The sequence below is a fragment of the Rhinolophus sinicus genome, chromosome 17 (assembly GCF_057876585.1).
Source record: "Rhinolophus sinicus isolate RSI-liver-muscle chromosome 17, RSI-T2T, whole genome shotgun sequence".
NCBI lineage: Eukaryota > Metazoa > Chordata > Mammalia > Chiroptera > Rhinolophidae > Rhinolophus > Rhinolophus sinicus.
Window position 1 is genome coordinate 61,610,820 of NC_142517.1, and position 16,198 is coordinate 61,627,017.

Consider the following 16,198-nt stretch of genomic DNA (forward strand, 5'->3'; position numbering starts at 1 on the left):
AAAATAGCCAGGAAAATTCTAAAAATTAAAAAAAAAAAAAATTAAAATGGGAATAAAAAATAAAATAAAATGGGAATAGATAAATGGAACAGGGCAGAAAGTATGACATCCAAACACATTTTGATATTTACTTTACAGAAAAAGTGGAAAAAGACAAATGGTGTTGGGGCAAGTGGCTAACCATTTTGAAAAACAAAGAACTGGATTCCTTTGTCATTCCTTCTATCAAAATAAATTTAAGATGTATTTGAAAATACCAGGATAAATACAAATAAATTTATATGTGATCTTGAAGTGGGAGTTTTTTAAATCCATATATCTATATATGCACATACGTACATGTACACACATACATACACACATGTATAAGAAACATAACTACACATTTGTTCATGAACAAAAACCAAAACAAAATGCTTGGAAGAATTTACACCAAACTTCACAGTGGTTATTTGTGGAGCATGAAACTGTAGGGCAGAAAGTGAGTTTCTCTTTCTCTCTCATATATTGTAATATACATAATATATATTATATATAATATATATTAAATATAATATATATTATATATATTTATATATTATACACATACACAAGTGGACACTTTGGTCAGCGTTGTGCTTAAGCAATAGTTAGCCATAACAGAAGTATCTGGACGCTAATGGTAACCACTTTTAGCACCTCTTGTAATTGCAGAAGTCAAACGTTATGACTTATATTCATCTTTTGTTATCAGTATATATTGAGTATTACAATTTTAATACAGTTTTCCTTTCTTAAAATGTGTATACTTTTTTTGGCACCCTCTGTATTTAGATTTTAGTTAGGTATTTGTTGCTTTTTTTTTACAGAGAAGATATGTAATAAAATCAACATTTAAAAAAAATCAATATTGTTAAGAGTTTGAAGGAAAGTTTCAAGCTTGCTCTAAACAATTTTAGATTTTTTGGACTCAGACAAATCTCTCCCCAGGATCCTGAAAGAATGTAAGAACTGGCTAAGTCATAATCCAGGAAAGAAAAGACTTATTAAGCAGGCATTATGCTGTTTAGTACAATAACAATTAGTGAGGACTTGAAAAGGAAGCAACAATCACCCAAAGACAGCATCACCATCTAAGTCTTAATCATGGGAGAAAGGAGGGAACCCTGTGTTGCCTCTGAGTTCCGCCACTTACCACCTCTGTGACTTTGGACAAGTTACCTAACCTCCTGGAACCTCACCTTCCGCATCACAACATCATGGGGTTGTGTGAGCATTGAATGAAATGGGTCTAAAAACTGTAAAGGGTAGTGCACAAGTAAAGGATTATCATTCTTTCACAGGGTTATTTAGATTGATTCATCAGAGGAATGTGATAGACCCAGTATGTCCAGACCACAACAAAACATTTGATAACATCTTTCATTGGATCTTTCAGGAAAGGTTGGAAAATATGAGTCAGATGCTGGGACAATTGAGTGGATTAGAAAGTTGCTAAATGACTGTTCACAGGGATGCTGTACTACTGGATTGACAGGAATTTCCTATAGGCCTGCTACAAGATTCTAGGCTACACTCTATCTTTTACAAAGTTTTAATTCTTATCAAATTTGCAAATGACATGAAATTAAAAACAGAAAACTTGCCAGAGATAGAAACAGAAGCTAAAATGCCTTGGCAGACTAAAGCAAAAATGAATTTTCAAGATAAAATGTAACTAGAATAACTGTCTTTAAATTACATAAAAAGTTTTGCAAAGATTTTTAAAAATTATAATTCCCAGAGCTAGCAGGAGTTTAGAAAAACAGGTAATTTCACATACTCTTGGTAAGAGTATAAGTAGGCACCCAGCTGAAGGAAAATTGACAACATATATCACAGGCCTTAAAAATAAGCATATTCTTTGGCCCAGAAAGCCATTTCTGAAAATGTGTAAATTATGTAAAATAACCCAATCAGAGATGTCCATCCCAGTATTATTTATGGTCAGGAATAACTATCAATAACATATATATCTAATAATACAGATTTGTAAGTAAATGATGGTACTTGCATAGGATGAAGTACTACATGGCAATGGTTCAAAGCTGGGAGTGCCTTTGCCCCCACAAGGGACATTTGGCAAAGTCTGGAGACACTTTTGGTTGTCACAGCCTGTGGGGGAAGGAGGTAATACTGGCATTTAGGGGGTAGAGGCCAGAGATACAGTTAAAAATCTTACAATGTACAGGAAAGCCCCCACCCACAACAAAAAATTATCTGTCCCAAAATGTGAATAGTGCCAAGACAATCTGCTATACAGTCTTTAAAAACTGCATTGAGGAAGAACACCTAATGATACAAAAACAATGTTCAAATATTTTGTAAATTTTTTAAAACTTATAAAATACTGAGTGATTTCATTTGTGTGTGATAAAAAATATGGCCTATATACTAAAGTATTCAATAGTAATTGATGACTAGCAGGGTTATTTTGAGTGATTGTTTTCTTCTGCATGCTTTTCTGCATTTATCAAAGTGAAGAATATTCAATGAAAATTAACTATCAAGGGTTAGTCTTTTCCATGAGCGATGTGAAAACGTTTTGATGTTTTTTGTTGACAGTGAGCCTGCAATCTTGGATTAGATTAACTGAGCTATATCTTATAAGATCTGGAATGAGGGATTCATGGTTAGGTGTCACCTGGACTCTTGTATGCAGGACTGGGTACTGCATTTTATCAGGCATGTAGGAGTTGTGTATTCACACTGTGCCTATTTACACACAGAAAAATGTGTTTTCCTATTAAGTGGTGATCTCAGTCTGATCCAATCAGCTGGAAGTTCTCTTCAGGTAACTCTAGGATGACTCTCTAGGTAAATGCCCAGTCTTTCAGAGCTCCCCTCCTCCCTTGCACACAAGGCGTGGACAAAGATTCACTTTGTCGTGCAGTGCCAGCCAGGGAGAAGGGACCTATTCTAGTTCCACACCAGGTACTGCAGATCCTAGCTCCCCCTGCTGGTCAATGCTGCACCTGGCATGGTGGCTGCTGAGGGGCATTACGTCTGCTCCTGAAGCCTGGCCGTCAGGCATCTTCCTTCCTTCTCTAGTCCTGGCTGGGCACCACCTCCGGTGCTGTGGACCTGAGGTTGGCCTGTCATCTCACTGTGGTGACACCTCTGGTGAGCTCATCAGCCAGATTCTCAGCCAACTTCTGCACCACTCTGTGGGGACTCGGGAACTCTAGGCCCTGGCCACACAGGAAGCACAGCTGCCTAGAGTTAAGCCGAGGCACTCCTCGCTAAATGGGGTTGCTGAGTTATTTATTTTGGGCATGTTCTTTTTTCCTCATGTGTAATTTTACTGGGGGAGGGGGCTTGCTAAAGAAGTGGGTGCTTGGGGGCAAAAAAGAACGTTGAACTGACAGGGGAGTCAGTTGGGAAGTCGGGACACTGCACAACACAAAAGCTCTCAAAACTTTTGGTCTCACTTCAGAGTCGTGGGTGATGGCAACTCATCAACACACCACGAGGAACTCTGCAGCTCTGATCTTCCTCTCCATGGACCCAGCAGCAGGAAGGACAGAGGCTACGAGGGAGGAGGCCAGTTCCCAAAACAGGGCTGTACATTCCCGCAGGCCAACTCCCCAAGAAGGCCACCAAAGTGCGCTGCCAAGTACTAGGATGGCTGCTCACAACTAAAGTCAAAGCAGCCTGAACGAGGCTGTCCTACTCCCCGTGGAAATACCCGAGGGGACACGGCATGGGGTACTCTGGCTCTGGCGGCAACACTGGGCACAGGGCTGGGTGTTGGTCTCTCAGGGATACAGAAAGCAGGACTGCTGGGAAAGACGGTCAGGAAAGAGACCCATAGAGGCAGGAGGCAGACTGAGGTGTCGGAGCAGAGTGGGGCCTGGGGTGGCACTGTCTGTGGAGAATGTGGTGTGAAGGTTACTGTGGTGGGGAGGGAGCTGGTTAATAGGCCCAGTACCTGCAGAGACTACGCCACCGTGTCCCCCAAGCTGCCCCTTCCTGACAGTGTACAGAGCAAGCAGCTGCGCAAAATCCCATCCTCCACTCCATTCTAGACGCCCCTGGGAGCCTGGGCTTGACCACTGCACTCCTCCCTCAAGTGGAGACTTTTCTTTACAGGGTGAGCAGGGAGGGACTGCAGAGAAGAGAAGACGGAATCAGTTGGAGCAAGAGAAATATGTAAATGAGTTCCGGGAAAACACACCAAGACTGAAACCACGACGATCCAGAAAAGCTAATGCTTAGTCACTGTTTGCTCAGCATCCCATTTTCCCTCATCATCTTAATGTATTTCCTCTCAACACTATACTAGTCATTTTCCAACAGGATATTTTATGGTCCAATTTCCATGTGATGATGGATAGGGGCCAGTGCCCCATGCCACCCACCTGGCCTCATGAGTGTCTTCCACGTGGACGACACTGGACTGCAGTTCTCCACCTCCCAGAAGGGGCCATCGAATGAGGGAGAACACGAGTATCCATCTTTGTTAGCACAGGCTCTGTGGAAATAACCCACACCACCAAACAACTGGATTCATTTTATTTCAAAATTGTACAAAACGGCCACAGTGGCTATAAAAAACTTTGTCTTCAGACACGTGGAAATTCAGAAAGAACAACAAAACAGTATCATTCACAGTGTAATGGAAAAGCTTTCTCTGAGGCAGAAATCACAACTCATCCTTCTTCTTCCCTAGTCTCTCGTGGTCTCCCTCCCGGAGAGTTCGAATAAAATTGGTAAATCCCAATTCCTGTAGGGAAGGCGAGGAGAAAGAGAACAAAAGGAACTTGAACCAGATACGGATATGCATTCTCTCCCTCACTCCCCCCTTCCTTAACCCTCCTCTGCTCACTGAGACAGAGAGGCAGACAGAACGGGGTGGGCGGTGGGGCAGCTGGTGATGGTCCGCTTGCCCACAGAGAAGCCCTGAGAAGCAGGTGAGGAAACTCCTGCACCCAGGAAGCCACCCTGGCTCTGAGGACAGGACTTCTGTGACAACCCCTTGAGAATCTCTCCTCGCCTTTGCAGCTCTGACAGGCCAGCTGAGTTCTGTGGCTTCTGGAAGTCTCCCTGGGCTGACCCCTCAGTGGCTGTTTCCCTGGCCATCAGCAGAAAGAGCTCAGGGCAGATTTCTCGCCCCAACTCACCGTCCGATCGCTGTCGTATTTTTCTACAAATTTCCCGTAGTGGTAGTAGTGAAAAGTGGGGTAGCCCTTGATGGCCTCCTGCTGACACAAGTCCTGGTTCTTATCTCTGACACAATCCACAGCAGCGCAGGCGATCTATGGGTGAAGAAAGGGAGGGTCAGCACAGGGGTCTCCAGTCTGAGAGCTGAGGCCTGGACCCTCTGCACAGACTGGACCGTGCCACGTGCTTGCTGGGAGCTCTCTCGTCCATAGCAGGGGCAGCTGAAGCAAAGCATCCCCAACCTGGAGCTCCCTTGAGACTGACGGTGCTTGCGTTTGATTTCCAAGGCAGATGGGTAAAGTTTGGGGACTCATCTTGGAGTACCCTCAGACTACCCTTTAAAATCAAGAGTATAGTCAGCCCTCTGTATTTGCAGGTTTCATCTCCAGAGCCTACCAAGTGCAAAACAAAAATACTAGGAAAAAAAAAACACAACACAGAAAGTTCCAAAAAGCGAAACTTGAATATGCCACATGCGGAACACTATGCTGACTCCACATGCATGATGCGTAGACACACCCTGCTGTAGCCTATATGCCAATACAGGTTACACGCAAATACTACGCCATTTTATATAAGGGACTTGAGCATCCTCAGATTTTGGTGTCTGTGTGTGTGTGGGGGGGTGTCCTGGAACCAATTTCCCGAGGACACTAAGGGATGATTTTATAATGACCATCAAACAAATTGTGACTTGAAAGCAGCTGTAAACACCACCAATTTTGTGATGCTTTCTGGGAGGCACTGCAGAATTCATTCATTCATCAACTCATACTCCCTGAATATCTGTTTGGGAGGCAATGTAGTTCCAAGGTTAAGGACAAGAGCTTTGAAATTTCTTGAGTGCAAATCTTGGCTGGGCTACATATTAAGACTTAAAGAAAATTAGCTAGCCTCTTGGTACCTCAATTTTCTCATCTATAAAATGGGGATGACAACACCACCTCCGTTACCAGGATATTATGCAGACTGAGTAAGAGAATTATAGTCAGGTCAATAGAGGCACAGGGCCTGGCACAGTCAGTAAATGTCAGCTGCTGTTATAATCACTCCTACTGGCCCCATACACAGCTCTTTCCCCACTAGGAGCTCAGCAGCTGCTCAGGGAATCGGATAAAGAGACAATTCCAAGGCATGACAGGACGTATGATGGAGATGGTCCTGGGTGCCAAGAGAGTCCAGGGGAATGGAGCAACTGCATGGTTTGCCAAGGCCTGAAGGAGGAGGCAAAGAAATTTCCAACCAAGGGGGCACAGTCCAGAAACTGGGAAAGAGTTCATCATGACCGAAGAAAAGAGTTTTCAGTCAAAACGAGGTTCCCAAATTGGCCGTTGGCCTCTTCTTGCCCATCTTACAAATTCCACATGCTGGGTAGTTTTTCCTTATTATTTCAAAATAAGTGGGTATAAAGCAGACACCAGGGAACTTTTCCCCTGTTCAGGGTCACAAAGCAGCAAAGGAGGGGAGAGGGTCAAGTAATGGCAACACCCAGTACATAAAAAGCATCATAAAAGAGGGGAGGGCTGAATCTGCTGAGAGGCAGTATGTATCAGTCCTGCTAGGGGTACAGGGTGACCTTGACAAAGTTCAGTTATCCAGTGAATGCCATTCTTACTGCAGAAAGATGCGTAATAAGTGAGATCATTTTAGAGCCCAGTGAATCCTCTGAAGATATTTAAAAGGGGTGATTTGATTAGACAATAACTAGAGGGGCTGCTTTTGCCAGGATGGCTAAGGAGGCCTTTCTCAGGACGTATCTGATCTGAGACCTGAGGAGTCAGCCAGCTGTGTGGAGAGCACGCAGACAGAAGCACAGCCACGCCAGGACCTGAGAGAACGCCCATGGTGTGTCTGAGGGCCGGAGCCCATGAAGGAATTCAGACCGAACTATTACCACAGCTTGAATTGTTGAATAACCACAATTCACACAGTTCTTCAGCTGCTGCTTATTCACATTTGAACTGAGGACCCCTTTCCAGGCAGGAAAGCCCTGCCGGCCACCAACAGTCACACTGACCAGTCACTTACTTGTGCCCCAGTGAGCAGGGCTACTGTTCCGGGAGCAGCAGGATGGACAGTGAAGAGCGAGGTATGGCCTGCACTCTGGTCACCTATGTCCGACATCCGCCCTCCCTCACCCACCCTCACGCTTCCCTTCTATCTCTTCAGCTATAGAACAACGTTCTCTATAGTAAGACTTTATGGAACAGAGTTTGCAAACTCATTGCACACAATCCATATCTGGCTCTCAGTCCTGTTCTACTTGGCCCACATAAAATTAAAAAAAAAAAAAAAAAAAGAATCTGAATTAGCTGCCAACCTAAAAAAAGAGCCAGAAGATTTTTATATAAAAGTGGCTGGCCAGCTTCTCTTTATAACCAGATTTCACGGTCCTTGTCCTGCATTCTCACCGACAACACCCGGCTGGACCAGAGGGGTAGCTGTCTCCTTCAGGCAGGTTCAGCTTGCCCTTTGCTGGCGTCCACATGGAGTTTGATCCATCAGGCCAGCAGGCTGGCCTCTGCAGGCTTCTGAGAACCCCAGCTCACCCTCAAAAGCACTTTCTGAAAAAAACTTATCTAGAAATGTGAGGCAGATGCTCCTCTGGCTGTCCTGTGGGTTCTGTGTCTCAGGGCAGGCTCAAAGGGGCCCGGCCCAGGGGAGACGTTGCACGCCAGGCAGCCATCTGCATCCGGCCCTCAGCCAGCGGCCAGTGTGCCCCTGCTATGCCGTAGAAGTATCTGATGAGCATTGCTCTGGGCGGCTGCTCTCCCTGCATCCGCCTTAAATTGTGAATTTAATTTGTATACATGCCCTGGAGCTGTGGGAAATGTAGTGTATGATTTTATAAATCTACTAAATTAAAAATGTGTACTTATTCTGAATCACCTAAACAAGCTGCCAGCTGCACACACAGAGGGCTACTTCTAGCTGCAGAGGCCCCTTGTCCATACTCAGTTTCCATAAGCAGTCAAGTGCGGCCCTCTCTAAAGGAAGTGGCGTAGACTCTTGGGAAGAAGGCAGCAAAAAAAACCTTCTCATCTCCCAATTTCACCTATGTGCCTGTCCCCTCCACACCCACTCACGATTTGTACTGACTTACCCACAGCACCGAACGTATACCTCTAACTTCTAGATGTGTTTCATGGTAGTTGGCTGCTGTGTTCCCTTGGCCCAGCACTTGCCACTGACATCTACAATTCCTGGCTGCAGAGAGCAAGGAGCAAGGACAGCGACAGACAGGGCTCAGGAACACGGCTTCCTCAGCCTTTAAGAGGACAGCTCTGTCCCTGGCGAGGTCTCCAGAGGCAGTCGTTACCCAGGTGGCAAACTGCTCATAAATGCATGTGGTTTGCTTCCTTCCTTGTCTGGTCTTCCTTCCTCCATCTTCTCCCTTGGCAGCTTCCTGAGATCACCTCCCAAATAAACCCCCTGCATGGGAGTGAGTTCCAGGCCCCCACTGGCTTCTGGGAGAACTCTGACAGCGCCTGTCTATTCGATTCCGATGCAACCCCTTTCCAGCTGGGTAACTCTGGGCTGGTCATTTACCCTAAGATTCAATCTCCTCAGGGAGATTGAATGGGAGAGTAACAACACATAGTTGACTAAGCTCCTGTGAGGATAACATGAAATAATGCTTTTAAAGTATGAATGGGAGAGAAACTCTCAGGAAATCTCAAATATATTACTGTTCCTTCATTCAGTCAACATTTACAGAGGGCTCAGGAATCAAGACAAGAGAATTCAAGGACAAATGAGGTGCCTGCCCTCAGGGAGTTTGCCCTCTGATGGGCAGACCATTTTGTAAACGGGAGGACTTTATACAACAAGACCAGAGTTCTGTAGCCTCTGGGCCAATCACAGAGGAGGGACTCCTGCTGCCTCAGGGCCCCCAGCGGATGACCTTCACACCAGAACAACAGCTGCACTGCAGGCCCTGCCCCCACCCCAGCCCCAGCTGCAGATACCTTGATGTGCAGTGAGACAGCCCCTCCCTGCAGCCCAGGGGTCACCTGAACCCTGCCTGCGTCCACCAACCCTGTACCTGGAATCCTTGCTCTCCATGGCCCCTTCCACAATGCTGTCTGTTCCAACACGAGCCATGTGCAGCTCTTTCCCCCACAGCATGTCAACTGCTAATGTCCCCCAGTAAGTTCCTGGGAGGGGGTGGAGGCTCCCCAGCTAAAATATGAGCTGCCTCATGCGGCTTTATTGATTCAGTAAAATAAATCTCTGCAGGAGCTAATATTGACTTTGGCTATGAAAATGGAGGTGAGCAACCAACTGCATATTGATTAAGGAAGGAATGGGGCCTGGCTCTGGGTGGAAAAAAATACAATTCCAGCTAAGAGGTGGCAGCATGGGATGTCAAGAGACCCAGGCCGGCTGCAATGACCCACTGGGCATCCCACAGCTCCTCACTAGGCCTTGGATCCCTCATGAGCGGAAGGAGAGAGCTGGACAGGCCAGCGGTCCCCAAACACCAGCCTGAGGCCAGCACAAGAGCCACCTCTTACAAATCACAGTTCCTGGAACCATGCCCCAGAGAGTCTGATTTGATAGTCCCAGGATGGCACCCAGCAGTGTGGCATCAGTAACTTTAGTCACCCAGGATGCAGAAACAGAATGCTTCCCTGGTTACTGAGAGCTACCTCCAGGCAGCCCAGACCTGCCAGCTGCCAGACCCAGGACAGAGAAGTTCAGTGAGGGTGATCCCTGGCTTGGAATCAAGGGAGCTGGAAGGAGAGACAGAGGGAATGACCCAGGAAAAGGCCAGCAGCATTACTGGCCCAAGTTAAGACAATTAAGCAAAGGTGTATTAGTGTCTCAGAGGAGGAAGGGGTCACCATGAAAATGGGGCCCCTGTGCATCAGCAGAGGGGAGAGGGGAAGACGAGAGCTGACGCTCAGCTGCTTACTATGGGCACAGACAGCCTGGCCTCGTTGAGACTGACGTGATCCCTTCACAGACTCCTGAGCCATGGAGACCTGAGCAGCCAGGCGGGCAGGGAGAGGCCTCACCTCCGTCACTTTCCTGTCTGTCCAGACCAGAGTGCACTGGGGGAGGCATGATGGGAGCTGACCTGGAGAGACTGCTAGTCCAGTCCTGGCACCAGGGAGCAAAGGCCTCCCTATACCACCCGACGCCTGGATTGGGAGGAAGCCCTGCAGGGACGGGCAGCCCGGGCTATGCTGGACCTTCCTGGAGCTCCCAGAGAGGCAGCAGCCGCCCCGTCATATGCACAGGCCCTAGTGGCAGAAGCAGACTGAGTGGTGAGGGGACGGAAGACGGGAAGCCCCTTCTCGCCATGCCCCTCTCAATGTAGGCCAAGTGGCAGGCGGAGGAGAAAAACATTTCTGGTCCTTATACTCCCTTCCTGGACGGGTGAAGGGTGCCTCAAAGGCATGGCCAGGGCTAGTGGGTGACGACGGGTCTCCCTGAGTCTAGGGCAGGGTCCTGGGGTCAGACTCCCCAGTGTGTCCCCACACTCTACACATATGCCTGTGCTCCAGCCTGGTTTCCTCTGACAGCTCTCCCCATGCCATCACTGCCACTCCTGCAGGGCCAACTCACGGTGCTCTGGCATCTGTGGCCAGCCTGGCCTCGCTGTGCCTGAGGATTCCACCCAGGAAAATAAGGTATCATGGCAGAGACGTATATGACTTTGGATTGGCGCATGTGGGTGTGTTTCTGGGGCCTGTCAGGGGACAGGTTCCTAAGACATTATCCCAGGCCAGGAATGGTCTTTGTGCGCATGTACACCAGAATCCCAGCTTTACAGAGAAGGGCACTCAAGGCCTGGAGAGTTGACACGACTTCTCCCAGATCACATAGGTTAGGAGCAAGCACGCCGCACCAGCTTGAGTTCTGGGGTCTTCTCCCAGCCACTCGACTCCTTGGCTGCCGGAATCACACACTGCCCTCACCGGGTGGTGGCTTGCACTGCCGTGGCTGCTAGGGGACGTGCGTGGAGGACAGGCCTGGGGGCCTCCCCTCTCGCACTCTAATCCGATCTGCAGCTCTAGCTTGTTAATTTTATGCTTCATCAGTTGGCCTGTGCAGGAATCTTTCGCTCAGGCTCGAGGAGGCTCCGCAGACACAGTCTGCTCTCCTCCACCCTGGTGCATACAGTCAACTGCTGTTGGATTTTTTAATTTGTATTTTTAATTATATAAGTAATGCATGACTACAAATTCTACTACAGAAAGATTCAAGCTCTGAAAAAACAAACAGATGATCCCTTTACCACACACACTGAGCCGTGACAGGCCCCTCCACCAAGAAAGGGCCACTGTATCCCTTTCAGTTGATTTTGAAGCATACATTCAGCCCCTTCTATCTTGCTTACGAAAAAAGAACATCCCAGTTCCCAGGAATCCCCCGGTCTCAGCAGATCCTATTTGGTGAGGGGACTGAATGAAAAGGAGGAAGGGGTGGGAATCGGTGATAGGGCGAAGTTAGGGGCAGGATAAGAGATGAAGAGGGTTTTCCTTACCTTTCGGTCATCTCTGAAGACGTCAGCAGTGGCAGTAAAGTGTGGAATGACCTTCTTACAGTGTGGGCACCCTGCATGAGATGGGGAGAGAATGTTGTACATGAGGGGGAGGCTACAGAGCCAGGGGCCCTTCCTGGACCCTCCGGAGGGGCCTTTCCAGAAGCTTCTCTCCACCCAACAGATTGTGCGGGTTCATCTGACCCCACACCCCCAGCACATCCCATTGTCATGGTCCATGCATCAACCCCGCCCCTGAAACCACCATCCTGTGTGTCTGCTGTAGGCATGAGAGCTTCGGAGGGAATCCCTGGGCAAGCAGCAGGCCCACTGCTACCCAGGAACCTCCCATCCTACACCCAAACTAAGAGGCTGAGGTGGGGGAGACAGTCTCCTACAGACCTCAGGGCTGGAAGAGCCTGATCTAGGTATAGAGGGAGCTTTGGGCTTAGCAGAGGCAGGTGCGTGCTCAGGATTCTCTGGGCCTTCTCTTGCCCCAGTGACAATGGCAAATCTCTCCATGTGATGACTAAGAAAGTGGGACTGGGAAAGGCGTGGACCAGGACCAACCACCCTGCCTGAGCCCTGAGGCTCATAATTTGCTACTTACTAACTTCCGTATTCTGAGCAACCCCCAGCCCTGCCCCAGACCAAGCACCCAAACCAGAGCCCCAGGCCTCACCCTGTCCTTCTACCCTCTGCTCTACAATCAACCTGAACCTCAGATATGGGAACGGGAAAGCCCAAGCCAGGCTACGACCCAAGGAAGAGGCCATCAGAGTGGATGAGGACCTGGGACTCTGCAGGCCTGGATATGACAGTGGTGCATGCCATTCTTTCTCTTGTTCCATGTGCCACCCTGAGCCCCTGTGGCTCTGACGACAGCCTCTCAGGCACTGGCTGGCACCCATGTGGGGCCACTTTTTCCTCCTGTCCCAGTGAATCCAGGGCAACATGCGCTGAGGAGAGAGCCTGGGAAGCCGTGGGCCGCGGTGGCCAAGACCTGCTGGCAAGGCCCTTCCCTCAGCGCTAGCAGATGAAAACCCAAGCCCACCTCCTCTCACAACCATTCCCCAGACACTGAACACAACTGCCAAGAGAACAGAACTGCTTTGAGGAGACCATTTCCCTGACTGTGATAATGAAAATTCTGACCAAAACACAGGTGGGACAGGCTACATGCCCTGTGGGGAGACCTGGCTCCAGCCAACTTTCTGACATACAGTCCCGCCAGGCCTCTGGCCCTCCCTCGGCCTTGGGAAAGCCACGGCAGGCAACAGAAACGGCTTTGCTCATCTGCTTCCTCTCTTTTTAAGATAAGATAACAACGACTGGTATTTCCAAAGGTTTTCTGAAACCAAATTAAGACTAAGCTACAACTTGAATCTGAGTTAGCACTTGAGCCGGTTCCTGAGAGGGGCAGGCCCACCCATGTGACCTGGCTGGCAGACTGGCCTGCTGGCCCCAGCACTGTGTGGACGGTCATGGGGAGGGGGCTCAAAGGGGTTCTTCCAACATCTGACCCAGGAGAAGAGAAGACAGCTCAGCTGGTCATGGGCTATATCAGAACGAAATGAGACAAAGTGCCTGGTACACCCTAATTCATGGCAGATAGTCACAGATGATTTTTCCCTTGCCTCAATGGCAAGTATAAGAACACTTCACTAATGTGACCTAACAAGAGGGAAGAATAGCTCAAATTCATGAAAGGAATGACAATATACAGTTTTTAAAACATTTAAAGAGTATAGGGTATGTGCTGGTTGACCAGGCTCTTCAAAGCATGCCCCATGGCACCGACAGAGCTCCTGAGTGGTATGTGTGCCCACTAATAGCATCAGGCTGCCCTCTTCCCCCAAATCTGGTGTCACTATTAATTTTTCCATCCTAGTCTCTTTGCTCACTGAAAGTATAAAGGTACCTATCAGCCTCGTGCAAATGCCTGTTACCATCAATTTAAAGTCTTGAGGTCTCAGATTAACAGCCTTCTGTTGCATCTAATTTTCTCATTATCCGAAAGAAAGAGCACAGTGGATGAATAACCAGAGCGGAGGCTGTTTTAGAAAGGGCATGAAGATGTTGCCCAGAGGTGTCAGATGGGCCAGAAAAAGCATCATTTTAAAATTTGGGCTCTTTTTTAAAAAGGCATCACCTCTGGGTAGCAGGACACCAAAGAAGCTCCCCACAGGGGGGAGGGAGAAACAAAGACTGAGGACAGGACAGAAAATTCCAATTCCAGAGACTCCGCAAAGCTGGCCTAAGCAGGCCAGACCGTTCAGAGCAGAGTGGGGCTTGGCACAGGAGAGGGCAGTGGAACAGCAGGAGGAAGATCTGTGTGGAAACTGGGGGGTGGGCTGTGGGGGGTAGAGACGGTGGGAGAAATACAGAGGTCAGCTTTTGCTTATAGCTATATTCAGCAGACGTTTAACCTTTCTGTCGTGTTTAGAGTCTTTATATATAAACAAGCGTAAGTACACATTATATACTATATGTTATAAAAAGTATGTATTATTTTTATTATTAAAACATTTTTAAAAGATTTGTTTGACTTTGTGTAGTTCCCCACCCCCCAAAACCCTTTAACCCTGATTAACCCAGACTCTTACGGAGTCTGCAGAAGGGTTCCAAGACAGGAAAGTGCAGTAAGGGAGACGGAAGCCCCTAGGAGCCAAGCCCTGAATGGACGGCATTTAAAGTTATTTCTTGCCACGCCTCCTTCCCTCGTGTCCTGGGCCCAGGACACCACCTAGCACACAACTGGGGTTTATAGGAGGTCTTTGGTACCCCAGCAGGGTAGGAGTCCCCATTGCAGTGTCTAGGGGTAAAGAGAGGGGCATTTCCAACAGAAAGTAGTTGTCTGGACTTTCTAAACTGCACCCAGCAGCTGGTTAGGAACTCCCACTTCTATGGCCAGGTTCTCCATCGCTGCTGAGAAAGCTCTTCCTCTCAAATAGTGTCTGTGGCAAAAAGGGACAGCACCAGCCCAGGCTTTGGGCAGGGCTCTGTCACTAACTCGTTGCGGCCTTCGTCAAGTCAGGTATTGCATCTCTTGGGTCTCAGTCTTGTATCCCCGACTCTGCCCAGAAGGAAGATGTTAACCTCTTATAATCCTGTCAAGTCTTTTTGACATACTCTAAGGACAGATGAGGACAGCAAGAAGCTTTATAAGGAACTGAGACAGCACAAGTCCTACTTGGAGAAGAAAAGGCAAAAACAGAGGGATGTGTTGGCTGCCTGAGGGTCGGGGTCAGAGGCTGGGGGATGGCAGGGCCAGGCGGCGACCCCCTTCCAGACAGTGAGACCTGAGGAGAGACATGACAGACTATTGACACTTGAAAAGTGAGGGCAGAGGGGAGCAAACAGGAGGGTTGGCTACAACCCAGCAGGTTTATGACTAGGTTGAATTGCCAGGCTTCTCTAGAGCACAGTTTTATTATCCCCACTCCATTAAGTTGAGATATATATAACCGGGGGGGAGAGAGAGAGAGAAGGGCAACAGAAGAGTGGGAAAATCAAGAGCCTTTCCTTTGAAGTATCAATTAACTTCAAAATGGGAATACACAAAACCCGAGGTCACAAACACCAATGTTAGCAGGCGTGTCACTTTCTCAACTTAAGCTTTGATTAAAGCTGATCGCTGATCTCGGGAGCCCCCAACGAATGTGACTGCTTTTACCACAGCTTCAAAACCACTGGCTTCAAAGCCACTTGGGAAAGCTAATTCCAAGCTGCTAAGTTCCGAGATTTGAAGGTGAAGTCAGTGTCTGGAGGGATGTAGGGAGCTGAGGGGTGGAAGGAAGTGGCCGCGTGGGAGGCAGGCAGCCTGGAAGATTCCAAGGACGAGAAGAGACTGAATAATTATACTGCAGGTCCCTGCCACAAACAGAAGCAGAGGATTCTAGGACTGACGGGAGCCAGGCTCCCCAGAAAGACGGAGAGAACCTAACATGGCTGATTGAAGGAAGCCCTGGGTTTTGAGGGACTTCAAGCCTGGAAGGAAACTGGGGAGCCTTGCTCACAACAGAGATGAGTCCAGAGTCAACCTGCAGCTGCCCAGGTCCTGGGGGGATCGACTTGGCTACGTCAGGCCCATCCCTCCACCTCGGCCCTCTGTGAGCACACCAGCTACTTACAAGGGGCATAGAACATGACCAAGGTGTGTTTCTTCTTCTTCAGGGTCTCCCGGAAGTTGTCCCCCACCAGATGCAACACGCTGGTCTGCTGTTCTTCCCAGGTGGGCTCTGGAGGTGGGGGGGACTCGGGGCTGCAGGAAGTCAGGGATGGAGGGGAGACAGTCATAAGGAGAGGCTCCTGAAAACGCAAGTGCTTCTACCTCCCCCCACCCCCACTCAGGAGAGCACGAGAGAAAAAAGTCACTTTGCATCCTCTCTAAAATTTAACTTAAAACCTCAGTTGAAACATGAACAAATCTGGAGCATCAGCAAAGATCTTCTAATTCCTTTTGAGGAGCCTATTAAGTAAGAAGCCATTTTGTGAAGGTGTGGAAGACCCGAGCCCCGTTTG

The 16,198-nt window shown here is 48.4% G+C and overlaps 1 protein-coding gene across 2 annotated transcripts in view; it reads right to left on the bottom strand.

Moving 5' to 3' along the window:
• Positions 1 to 4,517: 4,517 nt before the first annotated feature.
• The window catches only part of PDIA5 (protein disulfide isomerase family A member 5), an 83,150-nt gene continuing 71,469 nt past the window's right edge, over positions 4,518 to 16,198 (bottom strand). For both annotated transcript variants that reach the window (XM_019738984.3, XM_074330842.2), the window contains 4 exons: positions 15,808 to 15,938; positions 11,678 to 11,748; positions 5,142 to 5,276; positions 4,518 to 4,744 (listed from right to left, as the gene is read on the bottom strand). In XM_019738984.3, the coding sequence (XP_019594543.2) occupies positions 4,664 to 4,744; positions 5,142 to 5,276; positions 11,678 to 11,748; positions 15,808 to 15,938 (418 nt within the window). In that variant the 3' untranslated portion in view covers positions 4,518 to 4,663. The remainder of the gene's footprint in view (positions 4,745 to 5,141; positions 5,277 to 11,677; positions 11,749 to 15,807; positions 15,939 to 16,198) is intronic.